This window comes from Gadus morhua, chromosome 11 (genome assembly GCF_902167405.1).
Source record: "Gadus morhua chromosome 11, gadMor3.0, whole genome shotgun sequence".
Lineage (NCBI taxonomy): Eukaryota > Metazoa > Chordata > Actinopteri > Gadiformes > Gadidae > Gadus > Gadus morhua.
In genome coordinates, this window is record NC_044058.1 from 11,590,498 (window position 1) to 11,612,156 (window position 21,659).

The 21,659-nt window shown below is 43.4% G+C and overlaps 2 protein-coding genes and 1 non-coding gene across 4 annotated transcripts; 2 read left to right on the plus strand and 1 right to left on the minus strand.

The window, feature by feature from the left end:
* The first annotated feature begins 1,260 nt into the window (after positions 1-1,260).
* On the plus strand, positions 1,261-9,630 carry ppp1r8b (protein phosphatase 1, regulatory subunit 8b). Its single transcript, XM_030371388.1, has 7 exons — positions 1,261-1,411; positions 1,887-1,947; positions 2,333-2,486; positions 3,509-3,726; positions 5,772-5,916; positions 7,481-7,545; positions 8,319-9,630. Exons 1-7 carry the CDS (start codon positions 1,356-1,358, stop codon positions 8,670-8,672), a joined length of 1,053 nt encoding a protein of 350 aa, XP_030227248.1. The 5' UTR covers positions 1,261-1,355; the 3' UTR covers positions 8,673-9,630.
* On the plus strand, positions 2,097-2,262 carry LOC115554915 (small Cajal body-specific RNA 1). Its single transcript, XR_003978764.1, has one exon.
* A 98-nt stretch (positions 9,631-9,728) lies between the features above and the next one.
* LOC115554601 (cytochrome P450 4B1) lies at positions 9,729-21,242 on the minus strand. Of its 2 annotated transcripts, none has more exons than XM_030371387.1 (12): positions 20,960-21,242; positions 17,599-17,743; positions 17,428-17,472; positions 17,027-17,154; positions 16,642-16,766; positions 15,880-16,034; positions 15,568-15,674; positions 15,086-15,276; positions 14,581-14,591; positions 12,633-12,697; positions 11,015-11,097; positions 9,729-10,513 (listed from the first exon to the last, which is right to left on the minus strand). In XM_030371387.1, exons 1-12 carry the CDS (start codon positions 21,158-21,160, stop codon positions 10,309-10,311), a joined length of 1,461 nt encoding a protein of 486 aa, XP_030227247.1. In that variant the 5' UTR covers positions 21,161-21,242; the 3' UTR covers positions 9,729-10,308. The 2 variants fall into 2 exon arrangements, with proteins under 2 accessions (XP_030227247.1, XP_030227246.1); XM_030371386.1 differs by having other exon boundaries at positions 14,458-14,591.
* Positions 21,243-21,659: the final 417 nt, after the last annotated feature.

A 21,659-nucleotide genomic window follows, 5' to 3' on the forward strand; every position in this document is an offset into this window, starting at 1 on the left:
GATGGTGGTCATATACCTATCATTACAGTGGGTAGAGGAAGAAAAACCACGTCATACTTTGATATGTTAGGGTTAATGTGCAGCATTGAAAAGTCTCCAGTCTCATAAGTATATCAGGCCAGACCTGTTGTCTGGCATTGTTCAGAATCCGGAGGTCAGGGAAATTATTTCATTGATTTCGGTTCCAGCTCATACAGGAGTGGCTGAGTATTAATAAGCTTATAAATGTGCAAACGCTAGGCTACAACAAAAGGAGACCACATTGTGCGATAGATTGCTGGACTTCAGCAAAACAGAAACCAAATGTATTGCAAAGAGGAAGAATAAAGCCAATGGAGGAAGCGAGTGGAGCAGTGGCTCCACTCGCTATGTAAATTAAAGAAACATGGGATTATTATTTTGTCACTGTTCGCAGTCTAGGTTGAATCAGTCTAGGGTGGCCGGGGCCACTGAATCCTGCCCACCCCATTGGCCACCCTTGTCATATTTGCATATTTTATTTCTATATTTTAATTCTGCATTTTTGCAGACTTTATACATTTATGTCTGGCTCTTATGTCCACATCTGGTGAACTGATGCCCTCTAATATTGTGGAACTCACAAAGCATGAACCATTCAAAGAGGTATCCCATTAGCTGTTCAGGTTATGCAAAGGGGCCTTTGCCATACCTGTGAGTACAGCTACCGGTGAATTTCCACCCTCAAACTGGTCAAGACCAACCTTAAATCTACCCTAGATGATGTTAGACTCAGAAATGTAGGAGTTTTAAGTGTCAAGGCGAGCAAAAGCCCTGGATTTTGGGAATTTTGTGAATCGCTTTGCTACAAACCACAATAATCGCAGAATACGGCTGTTGTAAGATGAATCTATGGCAAGTTTATGTATTTTGTGTATGTTAGAGGCAGGGATTGAAAAGTTAAAACAATTAATGTTTTTGCAATTATGTAATTTATTTTCTGATATTTGAACTGCATTTTTTAGATCAGAAGGTCGAGTTAGTGTTTTTCTTTTAAACAGACCTTAGAATCTGAGTTCAATCTATACACTAAGAAGTGAAGGGATACAAATTCGTTTTTCAGTTTATAAAAGTAGCTAAATTGATTTCTAGAATTGAAGTCTCTTTGAGTTAGTTAGGTTAATTTGTTTTGGTGCGTGTGTTATTTTTAATATTAGAATCAGGAGCCCTTATTTATACTCCTGTTCAAACGGTGGCGGTAATGCACAGAAAAGCAGTTTGACAGCCGCCCAAAAACAATAGCAAAAGAAGAAGCAGAGGAAGAACCACAACTCCCAGGATACATCGGGCCCTGTTTACCCACCAAGCACTCGGTTTTTCGAAGATGAGGCTCTAGTATGGCGACTAAACCAAATAAAGATATCCCTCCACCTCCCTTTGATTGTCCATCATGGTGAGAATGCATACTTATCTTATAGTTGTGTTGCGTTATATGCTATTTGGAGCCTACGGCTCTGCATTGCATGGGATTTAACATCAGGGCATGTGCATTACTGAACGCTCGATAGCTCCAGGCTAGCTTGCTAGCTGTAGCAAGTGAATCTACACATCGCATTAACCTCAGCAATTTAGCTGCAGCTCTCAGGATTGATCAATATAAGCAGCTTTTATCAAGTGCTGTATTAGATGTGTCTCATCAAGTGTTTGGTCTAGTTGCACTGATCAGCTTGCCAAACTTATATTTGACCAATAGCAAGGGGAGCACGCCTGTGACATGGACACATATCCTGCCAGTCCAATTTAGCAGCCATTCAAACGACCACCTATCGTTAAGCAAGCTTTTTTTTTTACCGAAATCCTATCGTGTATCTCTTGGTGGCTGTGTATTGGTGCTTGACGATGTCCACTTTTTATCTTATTGAACACAGGGCAGGAAAACCTCCACCAGGGCTTCATCTGGACGTGATGAAAGGGGACAAATTGGTAGAGGTGTGTCTCGACCGCAAAGAAACCCTACCACCGTGCTGTCATTAACAGCATTAGTTGATATATGATTTTGATATTTGTATATCATGAGATATATGTACTGTGTATTGATTTGTAATGACAAATTCAAGGTGTTATTGAACTGGATTGACTTGCACCAGATACAAACTAGTAGTCATCGTGGTGAAACAATTTGTGTTTCACTGTGAAAACCTTTGGCTACCTCGTTACAAAATGGTGCAACAGGAATATGAGCCCTGATATTTAAGCTTCTCAGTGGAAAGTGACACTGTTGAGTTATGGACCAGAGGCACAGATGGACAAAAGTGAATATGCCAAATTCTTCCCTTTTGTGTTTTTGAACATTTGAACATGCTGTCTCCTTCAGAAACTGATAATAGACGAGAAGAAGTACTACATGTTTGGGAGGAACCCTGACTGGTGCGACTTCACCATCGACCACCAGTCGTGCTCGCGAGGCCATGCGGTGCTCGTCTACCACAAACACCTCAAGAGGGTCTTCCTCATCGACCTCAACAGCAGTAAGAAGGCCTTCAGTGTCTCCAACACTCACTCATGCATTTATTCATCAGACTTCAGTTAACCTTTGACCTAAAACATGAAGACACTCTAGAAGCAGTTTACTTCCAGACTTGCAATTTAAAAGTCCCCTCCAGGTTATGTAAATTAAAGAAACATGGGATTATTATTTTGTCACTGTTCACAGATTTAGCCCGTGTTTAGTGCTTGTTAGGAAACAAAATAAACCATGGCATAACTTTCACTGAACAGGCCATGGTCCATTGTACTTGCTTTGTGTAAATAAACAGTCAAGTTAAGTTTACAATAAACCTTAGCTATCCCTAACTCTATTACTTAAAAAAACGGGTTGCACTACCCAAACTAGTTCTTACAAAGCGCTTAGCTGTTACTAAGTATTTACACCTCACCCTAAGACGGTGTAAATGGTTGAAGTTGGTAAAAAATTGGCAATTATAAAATGTATAACCTTATGGAGGAGAGTGGCTAGTACCGAGGGAATACATAAGTACAACGAATCATAGTCAATTGCGACTTTGCCATGCAAATCGATGTCCTCTCCACTCCTCTCAAGCCCTTCCTTGCTTAAATAATGGCCGATTCGTAACAACCTGGTTGTCATCACATTATTGTGACACCAAACTGCTTAAGTTAAATTTACACATTACTAAGTTGTTACCAGTTTCAACGTTACTTGCGTATTGCTGGTGCAACTAAATTTAAACTCTGCTAGGACTCAGATGATCAACTAATTTAGGCATAGCTGGTGTAACCAAGACCTGGATGATTGTTTCCACCAAAGGTCTATAGGAATGAGCCCATGTTTCTTTTTTAAACATCAGATGCAGTTCATTTATCCCAAATGGGATATCAAGGTAGCTACAGATAGTACAGGACAGTTATACAAATATAATAATAACTATACACGTGATCCGTAATGCTTTGGATAAAAGCGTCTGCCAAACTACATAAATATAAACAATTAGCAAAAGCGCGTAATAATGCAACGGGTTCTGTTCTATAGCTCACGGTACGTACCTTGGACACATCCGCCTGGAGGCCCACAAACCGCAGCAGGTGCCCATCGACTCCACCATCTCGTTCGGGGCGTCCACGCGGACCTACACCATCAGGGAGAAGCCCCAGACCCAGGGGGTGGCGGGCACCGGGGAGGGCAAGGCCGGGGAGGACGAGGAGCTGAAGGGTCTGCTGGGTCTGCCGGAGGAGGAGACGGAGCTTGAGGTGAGCTCCATGAAGGCTCGGTTCAATGGACACAATGTTTCGTGAGGTTTCTATTTAGTATCGAGTCATGAAGGAGATGCGTGTATTAGGGCTGGGCGATATGAACCAAAAGTCATACCTCTTAAGTTCTTATAGGAAAACGTTTGCATTGTGGGTAGGGAATATACAGGTAACAAAGGTGACGGAGTGACCCATCGTGGAAAGTTTAGGATTGGCGGGAGAGGCCAAGGTTACTGCATTACACTATGGGAGATGTGGACATGTCTGCAAGTCTGTGAGCAAGGCTGCAAGACAGTTAAAGGAATCTACACAACAGAGAAGTCAGCAGATTGGCCTGGCCTTAAGGACTGATTATGGTCCCACGTTCACGCAATGCAGGCCCTTGCGCTCGACGTGAGGAAGGTCCGCAAAGACGTTGGGGGTCCATAACCCCCGTAACGTGGGACCATATTCAGCCCTTTAGTATCAGAAATAGTGGCTCCAGCAGGGCTCCGGATTTATTTTTTCCACTAGGAGCACTGTGGCCCCTAACTGAAAATTGTAGGGGCGCAACCAGAAATTTTAGGGGCACACACCATTAAAACATGCCAACCAAATATTCACATTTCTACTAATTTTCAATGCATTACTAATAACTATTTTGATAATAGATGCAGAAATTACAATGTGCTGTTTCAAATTAAGTGTCTCATTTTATTGTGATTCTCATCTATCCAAAACGGTTTCCAGGTTTGCGCATGCATGCGTTCGACAAGTACGGAAGCGACAGTTTCATGGGAGTGTGCCCGCTTGTCGTGCCGCTTGATAGGACGCTGAGCCTCCTCTCTGCCCGCTCGCCTCTCCATTGAGAATGCATTATCAGACCCGACAAATGCCTCCTGTGTGAAAAGCCCTTTATGGCATCTAAAGCAGAGTCCTGCACTGGTTCGGATGTCCCGCACAATTTGGTTGAAACGAGTCAGGTCAGACGCCTGAACAGTGCGGGTCAGGCGCGGGTTTTGCGATTGGTCGGATGCGGTTTTAAGTATTGCGGGTATGGGCGGGTGCAGGGTTTGTAAAATAAGACCCGTGCAGGACTGACTTGCACTGGCACACTAGCCGAAGGTCGGAAGAACGAGTCAATAGTTTGCTTGCTCATTGTAAACGAACGTAGCAGGTTGTGAAATCTTTCTCCTTCACACAGACGTTTACGCACGCTCGATAATTTCTAGGACCCTCCCCCTTGACACACTAGCCACTTACAGTGGCCATTCCCTATCCTTCTTACACTCATTGGCCTGTTTAAGATTCCGGATTCATTGATGCGCCCCTTTCACGTTTAACGTGTAAAAAAAAAATGGGCAAATTTACTGGTCGCACATGCGCGACCAGATGGAATATTCGGTTGTACACTCTCAAATTTTGGTCGCAAAATGCGACCATTTGGTCGCAGTCTGGAGCCCTGCCAGTGGGAATGCAAATGTTCACACAACCTCTCAGCAAGAGAGAGGAAGGGATGTATCTGAAGATACAGGGAGAATTTATACAATTCCTTTTAATATTAATAGCAATTATTTAAACAAGGTTATTATAATATGTATATTATAATTATGATTGACATTTCCACCACAGACATGCATAATGCGCACACACGCTCCTTGCTTTATAGGTAGATTATGCCATTGCAGTTGTTGCCAAAATCAAGATATAGAAGTTTTGATGCACTTAAAAAAAATGTATGTTATGGTTTGGCCACTGGCCTTAAGGCAGTGTGTCCAACCAAATGGAGGAGCTTAACTTGGCCGTATAGGGGTAATAGATTGTCAAGAAATTAGCAGATGCAAGAACTTTTCTCTCGATTAGTCCAGTTTTTAGAGATTAATTGTTGAATGGCCCAATTGCTCACTCAGACAACAAGCGCTCTGAGCAGCTCCCACAAAACGTTTTTATATTACAGTAGCGACATTCTTCTAAAATTCACTGTTGGTCACTTGGGAACAAACTGTCTGCTGAAGACGGTACAAGTTCATGTGTGTGTGTGTGTGTGTTTGTCTGGCCCTCTGCAGAACCTGACTGAGTTCAACACGGCCCACAACAAGCGCATCTCGCTGCTCACCATCGAGGAGGGCAACCTGGAGATTCAGCGGTCCAAGAGGAAGAGGAGGAACTCCCGGGTCACCTTCAACGAGGAGGACGACGTCATCAACCCAGGTAACTGTTCTGACAGACGAGCTTATATCCCAGCGAGTGAGTTAGGACAGCGGCTCAATAGTCACGTTTCCATCTAAAAGGTGAAGCGAATCTTTAGGAAGTTCGCAAAAAAAGAAATTCGAATTAGGTGCGTTTCCATCAAGTGGTTGGAGCGGAAAACTACACACATTCCAAGGCTTGTCGTATCCTTTTGATAACATCCTCTTTTAGGTCCTGATATATAGTGGAATTGCGTTGTTTTCGATCTACAGTAGCTGTAATGTTTTTATCTTCGATGAGAGCAAGAAAAGTTGCACCTCTTCAGCGGTCCACGCGTATCCTATATCATATATATAATATATATATGATATAGGATTTCTATGTATACAAACGCTTAAAAAAATTATGTATTGACGCTACAAGTTGATGTCGGCTGGGTTGCTATGGCCGGTCGTTATGAAGAAATCAGAAGGACGTTGTCAGTCCTGTGACTGACAACGTCCTTCTTTTTAATCTTTCGCATTTCTCAAGAACCACCTCAAGCGAGCGGATAAACTTTTTTGCGACTGAGAGGATTTTTTGCGAATTTTGGTGTTTCCATCACCGTTTATTGATTCGATACTTCAAAATTTGCATAAAATCAGGGGAATGGAAACGCAGCTATTGATTCTCTGGTATGGAGTACAGGAACTATCTTGATACCAAGAACGTTGCTGCATGGCAGGGTCTTAACCCCATACACAACCACCCGACAGATCCTAGTGGATTATGGCAACGGGACTCATTTACCGGTCCACGCGGCTAATACTTTTAGCCATACCTGCAGTAATGCAATAAAAGTGTGTGTGCGTGTGTTGCACCTAGCCAGCAGGGGGAGCAGGGGAGCAAGTTAAACTTGGTAGTGGGTGATGTGCTTGGTTATGGTGTTTAACTAGGACAAACGTTTATGTTGAGCTTCTGGGGATGAACGGTCAATTCCTTTAATGATTGTGGAATCATTACAGGAATTGACCGTTCACCCCCAGCAGATAATCATTGGTCGACAAACATACAGAAACGGTTTGTAATAAGTAGCAAAGTGCATTTTTTACAAGGAAGCCACAGAAGTCCCAAGCACACAAACTTGTGTCAAGGGGTTTAAAGCAGTTCATAAAGCAGCCATCAAAAAAAAGACAACTTATGTCAATTATAAGTAGTTTGGCTGGAATACATCATTGAAGTTTTAGATAATAGTTTGATTTTCGGATTTAACAATCAAATGGTTTATATTCTAAACTATTTTTGAATTATATATTTTAAAACAATTTAATATTTACTATTTTAATGTGCATTTGGAAAACCCTAAGGATATATCTTCATTCACAGTGCATATATTTACCTTGTTTAATGACACATAGCCGATGGCCAGTGCAGAATCTGTCATTTTTTTATCGTACCAACATTAGTTTCAACTTCGTTTCTAATGCGGTTAAATTTGTTAAAAAAAAAAGTGTTATTTATTTGACACAAAACGCAAAAAACAACAAGGATACAAATGTAATATTTCCGGCCATAAATGATTATGTAATGGATGATGTCATTGCAGAGGACGTGGATCCGTCTGTGGGTCGTTTCAGGAACATGATCCAGACCGCCGTGGTACCCATCAAGGTAAGCTCCAGAACCACCAAGGAACCCCTTCTTCCCCGTTAAGGGGCCCCTCTGTCGCCAGAGAGGTTAGCCCTAACCCCATTTATAGTTGCTGTGATTCGCTGTTATTTTAGTGGGCATAGTTACCGCCTTGCTGTAACGTTGGTGTGGACATGCAGGCAGCGTACTACTCTTTGGACGTAGTAGCTTCAACATGTCATGCGTGCATCACCATATTAATCCCGCACAAGGGACATGTTGACGTCCTTTTTGGTTTGTTGCCATGCTTGATGCATGGCAACTATAAATTAGGTTTAATCCGCACAGGTAAGCATAGAACCATCAAGGTGCCCCCTATTCTGCGTGGCTCGTGGCTCGCAAATATTGCTAATGATTTACCGACTGCCTTGGTCTGCAGTACTAGTGTGTTTCAAAATCAAGTGTTAAAAACAAATGTCCATAATCCATTATGGCTATATGTTTGGTCACTGCTGTTTAAGGTGACAGGCAGGTTAGTTTGACTATTGGTGGTGAATGTTGACGTTGGCAGATGTTGTGTGATAATCTGTTATGAATTCATGAGAGCTTGTTGGGCCCGCCTTCATCCTGGGACAACCCTTTCCACCAACCACCTCACAGGCACAATCTGTGGCCTTTTCATCCATATATTTGACTGATTGATTGACATGCATCATGCCCAGTCTCTCTTCAGGAGGTAGTAGTGGGTAGTGGTTGATGACATTGACGCCCGGCCTGGTTTCTAAAGCTCTGCTCTCCCCCTGCCTCCGTCTCAGAAGCGGAGATCCGAGGGCCAGAACACGCTGGGGCTTGAAGAGCTGGCCTCCAGGCGTCTCCATGGCTACGCCCTGAGCAGCGGCCTCTACGGCGACCTGCCCCCCAGCAGCCACGACAACCAGTCCGGAGGAGCCCCCGGGGGCGCCGCCATTCTGGGCGGGCTCCCCCTGCCCTTCCCCAACCCGGCCCCGGAGGTGGACCTGGCCCCGGAGGCCCACCAGCCCCCCGTCACTCTCAACCCCCTCCCCGTCACGGGCCCCTACCTCCCAGAGGGCCACAACGAACCGCGCAAGAAGAAGTACGCCAAGGAGGCGTGGCCGGGCAAGAAGCCCACCCCCTCCCTCCTCATCTGAGGCTCTCTCCGGGAGCCACACACGCGTACGGGGGGGCCGCGGCCCCTCGGGCCCTCACTTCCCAGACTGTCGTGGAAGTTTTTTTTTATACAGCTTTGTTTTGTTTGATCTTTTATAGTTGTTTTCACCGCCAGAACTTTTCGACAGGCATTCCACAGATACGTCGGGTCCCGTCCCACTGGGCCGCGTTCGATGGGGGGCCGGCGTGGAGCCCATGGATCAGAGTGGGCGGTCTTGTTAGCGGGAAGCTGCACGTCGACCCACGCGGTCTTGGTGCTGGTTTCAGAAAATGGCCCCTCGCTGAATTCGAGTCTAGGTTGTGTTTTTGTTTCATTGGTCCACCTCTACTGATGTTTGTCCCTTTCTATCTTTATTTCTAAAGTATTTTGGAGTGGTCAGTCAGCGGGGGGGGAGTGAAAGAAGCTTTTATACAAGACATTTTACTGTGAGGAACTAACGATAGGGGTCTTATTTTGGCATCAACAGATTCCAGGTCTTAGTGAATAACGAGGTCATCTTCCCGTCTGACTACATTTCGAGGAAGTTCCGTTTTTTAGTGTACCACTTGGAGTAGCCGTCATGAGCTTGGTTAGCACCTCCCGTGGTAACCTTTGGTCTAGAAGGCCCAGATCTGTGTGGGATGACATGCACATGTTTATGACGTAAGGCCTGAACACGCCACACTGTTACCGGGCTGAAGTGGTCCATCAGACAATCATCAGAACGCAGACTTGGTCCACCGTGACCTGGCCTCTGAGCAAACGGTTATGAGGCTAGACACACCGGGGTTTGGTGCTTCAGATGATCTTCTGGCAGGAGCAATGGGGTTTGAAAAACAAACTGTATCCGTCTCTTGTTTACTTGGAAAGAACATTGTACACACAACCTTTCTCCATGTTTCCGATGGGACACGCACATTTGTTATCCTAAGACTGATTATAAATTTTACAAAAATGAATGTGGACTGGTCTTTCTGATTTATTTTGTGAAAAAATATGGTACGAGACTGTGTAGAAATGGCAAAACCTTGTAATTAATAAGAGCATATGAACTGACTGAAATCATATTACAATATTTATTTTTTGGTATCGTGGTGCATATGCTTTGAAATGTTTCAAACGCATTCCTGACAATACAAGTGAATGAGGCGATATGGTAGTTAACTAGAGATACAAACGTTTTCAAAGTTATCTAATTTATATTTTTAGTAAGTTTTAACCAAATTGACAAAAGTAAATATTTTCTGTGACTTTCAAATGATATACTATGTTATAACAATTCAATCGAATGAAAATTTGATATTCCAATATGATTTAGGTTTCAATCCCCTCGCTTCCAGTTAAGCATTATGGTTTTAAACTGTTAAATCCCATTCAGTCATATCCTTGATATAGGGTTTATTCGATTATTAATATAATTCCATTCATTAAATAGCTGTGCCATGTGTTTTGATTTGAATTGTATGCCTCCCAGTGCAGACAATGTAACGGCATCACACAAACTATTCAGTTATAGGACGTTCTAGTAGTGAATTCTATTTTGATTGAATGATTGATTTAATTTAATTATTTAATTTGACGTACATCAAACTGGTGCAAATAAGAGGTAAGGTATCTATCATACATTCATTTTATCTTCAAGGCATCTTCATGGACAGACTTGTAGTGGCCCCTGGCTGCAGTGGTTTGATCTTAATGTAAATGCCGTTGAGAGCGCAGAGCACCAGTCGGGCGGCCACCTTCGGGGGTCTGGCGGGGTCCGCCATCAGCTGGTACCGCCTCAGCGTCTGAGCTATCACCACCTTCATCTCGTTCATGGCAAAGTTCTGACCAATGCAGTTCCTGTAGGAGAATGAAGACCATGTGATTGAAATACTAAGGAAGTCATAGTAGACGTAGACGTTTATAATAGTACATTATAAAAAAAAAGATCATACACTGTATGTATTGTAAAAACATAGTGGTTTTCTTCACTAGATTGTCTCAGCTGGTCTCGCGGGCTTCAACCAATAAAAGCACTGAACTAGCGATTACGGCTTGAGAATTCCCTGAAGGATCACATTGTCAGGGTGCAATAGAAGCCTGTCAGGCTCAACCATTCTGAGAATGTGTGAACCTCTCCCTCGAGATGAGAGGAGTTGTTCTGAAACCGAAAAATCATGAAATGCAAGAGTAGCATTGCTAGGGTCAGAGTTCAGGTTCAAGCTTAAACATGATCTGACCGGCTACTTGAAACAGGGCGCTGGTAAATCAGTAGCTATCTGAGAACTAGGCCATGGATGAGGGTAAACAGGGTGAGGACAGACCAAGGCCCAAATCACACAGTGCTTCGTGGGGACAAACCTGGGTCCAGCAGAGAAGGGAAGGAAGGCGTGGGGGTGCCTCTTGGAAACGTTCTCTGGCAGGAAGCGCAGGGGGTCAAAGACCTGAGAGAGGAGTCAACCAAATACACACAGGTCAATTCACACAGGTCAATACATACCGATCAATACATACAGAGGAATGTTGGACAAATTAAAAAAAATAAAAAACAGTTGCAAAACTGGTGCTATCTTTTTGCTTTTTGTTTGTTCATGTTATATATTTCGAAACGCTTGCAGGGATGGGCTTAATGTTTATTTATTATCTTTCCAATGTGCCGGTTGTGGTTTAGAGTAGGGGTTCTCAACCACCGGGCCACGGACCGGTACTGGGCCGGAGTGAATTGGCGACCGGGTGGCAGAGAATATAGAAATAAAGCCTACCCAAAATATATTAATAAATAAATAAAATTACTTCCACAAAATTCAACTGCAAGGCCATCACACCAATACCAACCCTACTTCTCTATCATGCTAAAATCTTCATACCACTTTGTTCTGTAAGCACCAATGGTGCTAACTGTATTAATGGGGAAAATGTAGGGGCCATTAAAATGCTGAATAGTGCACTGGAAAGGTGATTGTGGCTGTATAGAAACAGTAACCAAGGTAGGCTTGCTATTGGCGCACACTATTGGTGCCGACAACATTGGAGTGTAAACTTAGCCTGAGATCAGAGGGTGTACTTCACGCTCTTGTTGTGGAGGATAGACTGCTCCAAATGTTATTTTTTGGAGCAATATGGCAAACAGCCTGATGTATAGCTAACATAGTTAAAAAAAAAATTATATGTTTATTTCATACTGTGCATCTTTGTTTTTTTTGGCTTGATGTTTACACAGTTTATCACAGTTGTGTTGTTAGACTGTTAGACCCCCCCCCCCCTAAACCAGGTCTAAGAAGCCCTGGTTTAGAGGACATAGCCTATCTGTGGGTTCCTGCTCAGGGTTTGCCCCTGTCACCAGGTTTCGGCCCTCGCCCCCTTTGGGAGGTAAGAGTTATGGTTGGGGCCTGCAAAGCTTTTAAAGCTTTTAGAGACTATAAGACCTAGGCTTCATAGCTGCCTTGTGTGAACCGCATGAGCCGGCGTACCACAAAAGATGTCATGACATTATGCCAATGCCGACTTCAGATTTGGACTGTCTCTGCACTTCACAAACAATGCATTGCTGTGACTATTAATTCTGCTTATTAGTGATAAAGGTTATGTAGACTTGTCTACAGTGACTGCCTAGTCTTTCGTGGTGCGGCAAGGAGCAGTGTTCTTTATCAACAGCCCTGGTCGCAGCTGGGGATTCGAATGAAAATTGTAATGCCCTAACACAAACCCAACTGCAGCAATGCTTGAGACGCTAAGACCACTGTCTCACTTTCTCCATAGCGAGTAGGATATCTCTGTGAATAGTCAGATTGCTGTCACATGACAGTATCAAATACTCTTTTTTTTTCTGGGAAACATTTATACTCATACTGACAGGGACCACCGAAACCAGTTCAATATCGTTGTCAGTTAAGCGATTGCATCTGTAAGTCGTACTGATTCTAGACAACACACCTCAGCCATAGGCAATCCCGTTCTCTGTCCACCAAGGAGCACTCACCTTAGGGTTCTCCCAGATCATACTGTTCCTGTGATGAGAATATAAAGCTGCTCCAATATAACTCCCTAGAAACAAGGAAAATATTTCAGTGAATGACGGTGTAATTTGGTGGAGGCTTTTTTCAAAAGTTTCCGTAGTTAGGGTTGGGTTAGAAGGTATTACAGTGAGTACATATATTCTTTGTGTGGGATGTTATACCTTTTTATTTAAGCTTAAAGCTCAGTACCACCAAGTCGAACCTGTGTCAACCAGTGCAGCTGTCCGAATAGGCTGCGTCTCAGGCAGAGGCGCCGCATCCCATTAGGCATACTAGGCAACTGCCTGGGGCCCTGCAATTGTTTGGGGGCCCCGGGCCACGGGGGGGGCCCCCTAGAGCCAAAAAAAAAAAAAAAAAAAAAGTCGCTCCACCCCCCCCCCCCCCCCCCCCCCCCGTCAACAATCCTCTGCCTAGAACCCCACACTACCTAGAATCGCCCCTGGTCTCAGGCATGTTTAAGGGACACATATGCCTCATGGCTACACTACTTGTATTTTGAGTTTGGACTATGTTTCCCACACAAGGTACTAGAGTTCAGACCAAAGGGAAACCAAACAACAACTAATGTTGGATCCAGCAGTCCCTTATAAAGCATTCAGAAGTGTATTTTTTTACTGCGAATAGTCTACATGGTTATGGGTTGAAACCCTTGACACTTTTTGACCCTGCGTTCACAACAAAAGATGCAAAAAGTTGACGCGCGTCACGATCCCATTCAAAGTGAATGCAGAGACGCGTTGCTGCTTTGCTGCCGCAGCATTTGCTGCCGAGAAAACCGGCAGTAAAATTTGATTTGCTGCGCGTCAAAATCTGATTTGCAGCGCGGCATGCCCGTGCCCGCTGCCGGGCACGGGCGGCGGGCGCGTTCACGTATTTTGCGGCGCGTCAAATGCTGCTCGAGTTGAAATATTTCAACTTTTCGGCAGCAAACGCGTGATGACAGCCAATCAGCGTTCAACAGCGTTGCCACTGAGTGACGAACAGCCAATCAGTGTTACTCCCTTGGAGTGACCTAGAGTTCACTACCGTTACATTTATTTAGTAACTCGAAAAAACCCACAAATCAGCATTCTGTAGTGTAGTTGTGTTTACAGTTAAACTAAACTATAGTAGTATGTGTATGTATAAGTATGCTAAAGGGCTAGCATAACAACCCCAAACAAAACCCAGTTGGGTGCCAGGCAGCACCTGCCTTCCAGGCTCCGAATGGTCTCATGAACCCATAAACGACGGTTATTCCGACGTCTCTCCCTCTTCCACAACAGGTAAAGACATTCAATGCTCGTAATGTCGGTTGTGAATGAATTCAAAAGCACCGCGAAACTTCCCGCGCTGCAAAACTGCGGCGCAGCAAAACGTTTGCAGCGCGTCAAAACCTTTGCTGCGCCGCAAAACTTTTGCTGCGCCGCAAAACTTGATTTGCCGCGCCGCAAAACCTCGGCGTCAACGCGTTCGGGCAGCAAATGCATCTTTTGGTGTGAACGCAGGGTTTACAGTTAACTACCGCTGGCTGAGTTTGTGTTTACGAACAACGTGCTTACGGATTCCCGCCTTTACCAACTTAATTAGCGGAAACAAAGATGAAGGAACAGAGGGTGAAACACCCTGTTCATTTAGATTTCAGCTTGTCAGCCGGCAGACCGTAGAAACGTATCTACATTCAACTACTACTACTAACTACGTGCCATGCTTCTGCCACATAGGATGTTAGTTTTGAAATAAATCAAATACACACGTTATAAGTGCTCCATAAATCAATTATGTAGTTCAACAAAGACCACCAAATACCTTCAGGCATACTTCTGCCATCGATGAAGGTCATGGTCTTGGTAAGTTTCCGAGATATTCCAGGAACAGCGGGGTAAAGCCGTAACGATTCTTTTATACACATGGTGGTGTAAGGAATCTTACTAAGATCGTCCCTAAAGCGTCAAAAACAAGGGTATATTAGATACAAAACAAGTCCAGTGCTTGAATGCCACTTCCAGTGATGTGTTCCGACTCATTTAGTAGTGGTGGCACAGAATAACATGGATACTATTTTAATTTGTCTACAAGATTGTAGAGACAAATTAAAATATGGCATCTTATAATCAGACCACTAGTCCTCTAATTTGAGATATTCAGATTTCCATACAGATTTCTATTAATCTTCAAACACAGTTTTTCTGTCTAAATAATAAACTGAATAAATAATAAATCTGTTTTAATGCTCCGTAGTTCACTACAATGTCCTTGGCGCCGCCGTTCTTTTTAAATCAAGCAGATTGTATCCCTCCTTGTTCGTCATGAACTAAAACTCCCTAAACCACATCTAATTGGTCCAAACATTTGATCATCACGATGCTAGCTCGGGTTGGCCAATCACGTGACTCGGGCCCATGGGTGATCCCCCTGTGGACGCTCCCTATCTCACCAGTCCAGTGTCTCCTTGTCCCCCAGGACCTGCAGGATCTCCTCTCGGCAGATCTCCTGGTGCTGGGGGTGGCTGGCCAGGCTGTACATGAGGAAGGAGATGCTGCTGGCCGTGGTGTCGTGGCCCTCGAACATGAAGGTGTCCACCTCCGCCCGGATGACCTCGTCTGACAGGGCATTATCGTCCTCATCCTGGGGGCCCCCCGCCAAAAAACAGATCAGACCCCTGACACATGTGATGGGCTTGGTGCTGAAACTACAGGAACCGCCAATCTCAATGATTGCCATGTTATAGTGCCATGCTTAGGGGACACTGCCTCAGCTGGAAGCACGCTTGCAGATCTAAACCCTATCGATAACACTGCTATCTTAAGAAATGAGCAGGGTATTATCCTTTAGGGGAAGGTGGGAGAGGTCAGAAAGTGTATGTAATGGACATTCGTTTATTATTAGCTGAACAATGGGACTGTTGGCAGGACGAACCCTGGCGCAGAGGAGGATGTCCAAGAAGTCCAGATTCCTCTTGGCTTGGGTTTGCTCTGGCTTGGCCTCCTCCATCAGTGCCTCCTTCCTCTTCCTTATCACTTCCTCTACACAACAATTAGGATTAAGGCTTGAAGGCTCGTATTCATCTGGCAGCCATCTTGGTTCTTAATGCTACACAAGAGGGGAAACTGAATGCGGAAGAAGAAGCTATGCCAAGATGTCCGCTAGGTGAATAACCTTGAATAGATGGACTTAATGTATGGAATTGAATCGATTGGTCCAGAACGAGTGAGGAGGCCGATTCCTTACCTGTGTGGCGGTGGGTCACGCGGCAAGCCCTGCGGAAGCGGAAGCCATGAGGGCTGAGGTAGAAGATGAGGTCGCTGTGGTACGGGAACACCCTGATGCGCATGTTGACCAGGTCACTTAGCTCGTACACCGCCTTGATGTACGTGTTGGTTTCTCTGAAACGGGCGAGACCACATTTATTTAACATGCAGTCCTGCCTACCAGGCCACACCAACAGGGACACGATGTGTGTGGCGTGTGGTTACAGCATATAGGCGTGCAAAACCAGGGGGAAGGAAGCGTAGACAAACAGATAGACAACCGCCAAGACAGCAAGGAATGGTTGTGTCGTTAACTGCACTAGCAAATGTTTGACATATCATGGGGTTCACTCCCATCACATTTACGAATCCATGTCTTTAAAACTGAGAATTTGATTAATTTTCTGTTATATATTCACATGGTTTTATGTGAATATGTTTGTGCAAAAGTTATATAGAACTACTTTTTGAATGTCTTTCAAATTTCCAACGTAAAACAACTTACGTTGGAAACAACAAAAAAGTTACGTGGACGGGTTAATCAATGTACAAGGAACCCCTGAAAGCCAAGTTCATAACGTTTCTCATTACTCAGTTGACTAAAGCTTGCCTTCAAACGTTTAACACTACAAGAGGGCAAAGTAGTTACAAAATGGTTTAGCGCCTCCTGTCTGCACGCAGAAACCTTCCTCCATACCAACTGAATTCTTACCCATCCCTGCAGATGGAGGCACGGACATACCCTTCGTTCTGGCAGTTGCTGTTGTTGCTGAATGCACACCTCATGATGTTGTCCAGGCTCATGAGGCTTACAGGACCAAACACCTCAAAGAACTCGTTGGTTTGACTGTAACCTTCCCATTTGTCCTGCGACAGTGTAGGAAAACAACAGGAGTTTCTGGTATGTGTTTATAGACAATGACAATGTTTATTTCTTGTCTTTATTCATACATTTCATTTTATTCAGATTTCCGTACATTTTTTCGACCTTATTGAGCCACCATCAAGCTACGTTAATTCCATTACAAGATCAAAGGACGTTTTCCAGAGCTGTAAATATGTTATGAATGCATGACAAAGGTAAGAGAAGTAAAGAATGCTACATGAGGTCAGGGGTCATAACGTACCAACATCAGCCTGCTACAGTCTGCCATCGTCTTCACATATGGCTTCAGTATTTTGTAGTGAAATCCTGGTGTGAGAAGCCGTCTGTGATTGAACCACTTCTGGCCTGAAGACACCAGCAAACCGTCTCCTATAACATGAGGTACAAGTATTAGTAGTTTAATTTCCAATTATTCTTTTAGCAAAGGCTTTTTTTCAAAAGCCACTAGTTAGGCAGAGAACAATCAGTAGTAGTTGTAGTATTAGAAGTGGCAGTACTTGAAGCGGTGGTAGCAGTAGTAGAAGTGGTAGTAGTAAGTGGTTATATTAGCAGTAGAAGTAGTTGAAGAGGAAAGAAAGAAAGATTTGAACAAAGCTATTCTAACTTATGTAGTTCAAAAAAAGGCATAAGTTGTTTTTTTACCAATCCATGGTTTAATGAATCTGTATGCAATATCATCTTTTGGCTCTGTAGAGGGAGGCACAAACAACAAAGAATAAGGCATATAATAAAATAATATTGTATTGATATTGTTGTAAAAGCTCTTTTAAGGGACTCAAATTACAAAAATTGTACAGGGGAATCCAAGTTTACCTGTCGAGGAGAGGAGGGTCTTAATGTAGTCCGGGTGGTGGAGATTAAGGATGGATAGAAACGGACCAAACCAAACGGGGAATGCAAAGGGGAATCTCACTCCCCAGGCCACCGACTTGTCAAATTCTGTACCGTCGCGTTTCATCTGCAAAGAATAACATAGGGGAACTTTAATGTGAAAACACAAGGAGAAAAGATGTGGAAGCATAAAGAGGAAAAGGGAACACCTCGTCAGCACCGGGATACACTTGGCACAAGTCAGACTTTAACTTTCAAGGACAGTAATGAATCAGGCACGTAGCCTATATTTAGCCCTACTTAATAGTATGTGAATATGGCGAGAATAGGTAATTCCATCAAATATACTGCAAATTACAAAACATTAAATAAATATACTTTAATATTCCAATTCCACAAAAATCATTAATTCATGTCATCCTCAATCAAACACGTTAGGGAGAGAAAGAGGAGCCGTATGTAGCAAGCGACAGGCAGAAGTGAGCGGGAGGGAGACAGAGATGGATTGGAGGGACTTGTGTGAGTTACTGTCTAACCAGCATCTCGAACATAGCTGAAATATTAATTTGACTATGATCTTTGGTGGGTTTACTAAGTATTTCCATGGGGAAAATAATACAGTGCTGTAGTGCCAAGTGAGGTTGAAAATATGTTGTAATAAACGTTGTTATAATGATTGATATTCATGTTTAACCACACTAAAGTGTCAAATAATGACGGACATGCATTTTGACGTGTTCCCTGTTGACAGTCTGTGGTGGCAGTGCAGAGCGCTAAACACTCGGAACAACGTTTGCGATTCACTTGTTCACATTTCCGGGAAATCATCTACGTCAGGGGTCAGCAACCTTTTCAACATGCAGTGCCAGTTTGACAGTTTCTCGTTAATGAGTGTGCCTTAAGCAACAATATATAAAAAATGAAGCTGAATTATGACATAGCGACCGAAAACATTTCCAGAAGATCTGGAATTGTACTATTTTCATATAGTCCACAATCATGCATCAACATTTTAAAAGTTTTTTTGGTTGTTATATTTGCAACATGGGCTTACAAATTATGTGTCCCATCTTAAAACACCATTTTCAGAAACGTATTCAAAAAATATTTGCACTGTGAGAAATGTAAAACACGAGAATATATGAGAATGTTGAAACCATCCACATCAATATCTTTAAGACATGTACAGCTATGCAAAACCATGTGAAAGCGATGCATACAGCAACAACACCACTTGCAACCATATTTTAAATATTTTCTTTGCTATTACTCACAATATATGTTTAAAAACTATTAATTGATCCCATTTCAGAACACTGCTTTCTGTAACAAATTTTAACATATTTGCACTGGGAGGAAATGCCCAAAACAGAATTAAGTGCAAAAGTTTCCAAGTTCTGTCTGGGTTAGAGTCCTAGAATCTGGATTGGAGTCCCAGAGAAAGGACCAAGTTCCTTTAGGTCGGGTTGGAGTCCCGACTTGGGTTCCAGAGAGACTGTTGATCTGATCTTAAATACATTGCACTTTAAATTTTACTTACTAAAAAGCCTTTTTAACTTTCAATTTAATTTTCTATTTTTACCAGAAAAATACATGATCTGATACCAGAGAGAAAGGATAAGGGTTACTAGAATCCGGGTTGGAGTCCGAGAAAGTACCAAGTTCCTTTAGGTCGGGTTGGAGTCCCGACGCGGATACCAGAGAGACTGTTGATCTGATCTTAAATACATTGCACTTTCTATTTTACTAATTTCTTTGCATATGTTTTCTTTTACTTATCTATTATCTTATTTTATTGTATGACAATGTTTATATGTGAAGCACTTTGAGTCTGCCTTGTGTATGAAAAGTGCTATATAAATAAATTTGCCTTGCCTTGAATTCTTTTAATAATAAAAGAAAAAGAAAAAGATAAAAGAAAAAAAAAGAATTAAGTGTTCCAATGATTATGCAGCCCCGTGCCTAGGGTTGCCGACCCCCTGATCTACGTAGAAGCACTCCTGCCACGCCCCCATATGCCTGTTCAAATCTGCCCCCGCGCGCACTTCAAGTCCGCACTTTTCACTTCACAGTGTAGCTTTGCACGTTTGTGGAACAATGCCTTCCCCTCCCAAAAAAAGTTTTTTCGGTTGTGAGGGAAACTTATTTAATTTATTTGGTTTTCCGAAAGACCCAGGGTACCAGGCAAAAGTGGGTAGATCTGCTGATTCCCGGCCAACAACTGAATAGGCGAGGGGCGAGGGGGCGGAGAAGGACGAAACCGAGCGTTGACATGCTGAAAGCGTCCAGATGAGAGGAAGAGTTTCCCGAAAATCTATATCGTTTTTTGTGCTGTGATTCGTGTCAGGTTGTGCTATAGGAGTCATTAATAAGGAATTAAGGCCAGAAAAGTAGTATAATAGGGTCTCTTTAAGTCAAGTGAAAGGATTTGAACAGACGGAGTAGGCCTAAACAATGTAAACGTGCACCACACCATTTTAAAAAGGTTAAATGGTTGGAAACAAATAAAGTAAAGAGATAAACAAATGTGATCAAGTTTGAATACATTTGAGATAAAATATTGAGTAGTTTAGCTGTTCTGATGTGTGTGTGTGTGTGTGTGTGTGTGTGTGTGTGTGTGTGTGTGTGTGTGTGTGTGTGTGTGTGTGTGTGTGTGTGTGTGTGTGTGTGTGTGCGCGTGTGTGCGCGGGGTGTGTGTGTGTGTGTGGGGGGGGGTGTATGGATGTGTTTGTTTGTGTGTGTGTGTGTGCGCGTGCGTGCGTGCGTGTGTGTGCGTGCGTGCGTGTGTGTGTGTGTGTCTGTGTGGTAGTGCCTTGTAGCCTAAGAGTGGCGTGTCTCTTTGCGTATCCCTCGAAGCCATTGCCTAGTATGAGTGCAGTCTAGAGTGAGTGGTGAAGCGAGTGAGAGAGGAACACGCTTTGTGTAGGCCTAGTGATCGGAGAGCAATTAACGGGAAGAACTCGGTGTTCAAGTATTTAATGCAGCATACCTAAATGTACAGTTGTTTGCAGCTAAGCAAATAAAGCAGCAGCATCACCAGAGAAGTTTGCCGTGTCTTGTTGCCAGTGGACTGATTGAATTGACGGCGTTTAGCTCCAGAGTGACTAGGGATCTCATGGAGAATAGAGTAGCCTATCTCCCTAGCTGTGCTCCGGAGTGACTATAGGGAAGAGCAATAGTTGAGCGCTGCACTCAGCACTCACCTAAATAATCCCCTACATTTAGGCCTACATGTCCCCCACAAGTTTAAAATGCTACATTTGGTTTGTTATAGTGTAACATGAATTACAATATATAATATAGCTACTTTTCACAGCTTACAATAAAATAAACACACGACTACCTCCAATGCATGTCCGAAGAACCAGTGCGCTGGGGGTCCAGGGAAAGCTTTAAGGTGCCGCACCAAATTGCTTCTTTTGATGAGAAGTGATGTGATTTTAAAAGTGCATAAACCAACGCAAAGTAATATGACGACGCGCTCCATATAACTCAAATCTATGGAAAACGGCATCGAATCAATGAACATATTTATAAAGTCCATCGCGAGGCGAAGAAGATGTGCGTGTTGTGGAGCGGCGGCTGGGACTGCGACACTCGTTACTCCTTGCCCAGGGGCGTTTTACGTGTAAAAAACAGGTGGGGCTAGGCTAATATTTTTTATTCTTTTAAAAACCAGTGTTCGTGACGTCACCCGTTTATTTTCACAGTCCTGGCAATCTTTGTAGACGTTGACTCCGCCTGCTCCCGGCTATCCTGCACAACACAGGGCTGTATGTAAAATTTGAGTTCAACATCTGACCTGTGAAGGGCAGTCATATACGCTAAACAGCGGCTTAACTGCCGAAATCATTCAACAAAAATGGTAGACCCCTTCACTTTTATTAGTGTTTCTACTGGCTTTTCAGGCATACAGACATCCATCCAAACAAATTATGGGGCATTTAAATGTTGTTAGAAATTCATTTTTGGAATAAGACAACCATGACTCATCACGTGCCTCACCCTACAGCCAATGAACTGTGAAAAACGAAATGACGCTG

What these genes read in the sequence shown, in the direction of transcription:
- ppp1r8b (XM_030371388.1), top strand. Translation starts at nt 1,356, where the DNA reads ATGGCGACTAAACCAAATAAAGATATCCCTCCACCTCCCTTTGATTGT. An exon ending in AGGAGGAGACGGAGCTTGAG is followed by an intron (nt 3,727 to 5,771) that starts GTGAGCTCCATG and finishes GGCCCTCTGCAG; the next exon opens with AACCTGACTGAGTTCAACAC. An exon ending in GGACGACGTCATCAACCCAG is followed by an intron (nt 5,917 to 7,480) that starts GTAACTGTTCTG and finishes ATGTCATTGCAG; the next exon opens with AGGACGTGGATCCGTCTGTG.
- LOC115554601 (XM_030371386.1), bottom strand. Translation starts at nt 21,160, where the DNA reads ATGGACTTTATAAATATGTTCATTGATTCGATGCCGTTTTCCATAGAT. An exon ending in GACCCTCCTCTCCTCGACAG is followed by an intron (nt 17,473 to 17,598) that starts GTAAACTTGGAT and finishes CTCCCTCTACAG; the next exon opens with AGCCAAAAGATGATATTGCA. An exon ending in ACTGTAGCAGGCTGATGTTG is followed by an intron (nt 16,767 to 17,026) that starts GTACGTTATGAC and finishes ACACTGTCGCAG; the next exon opens with GACAAATGGGAAGGTTACAG.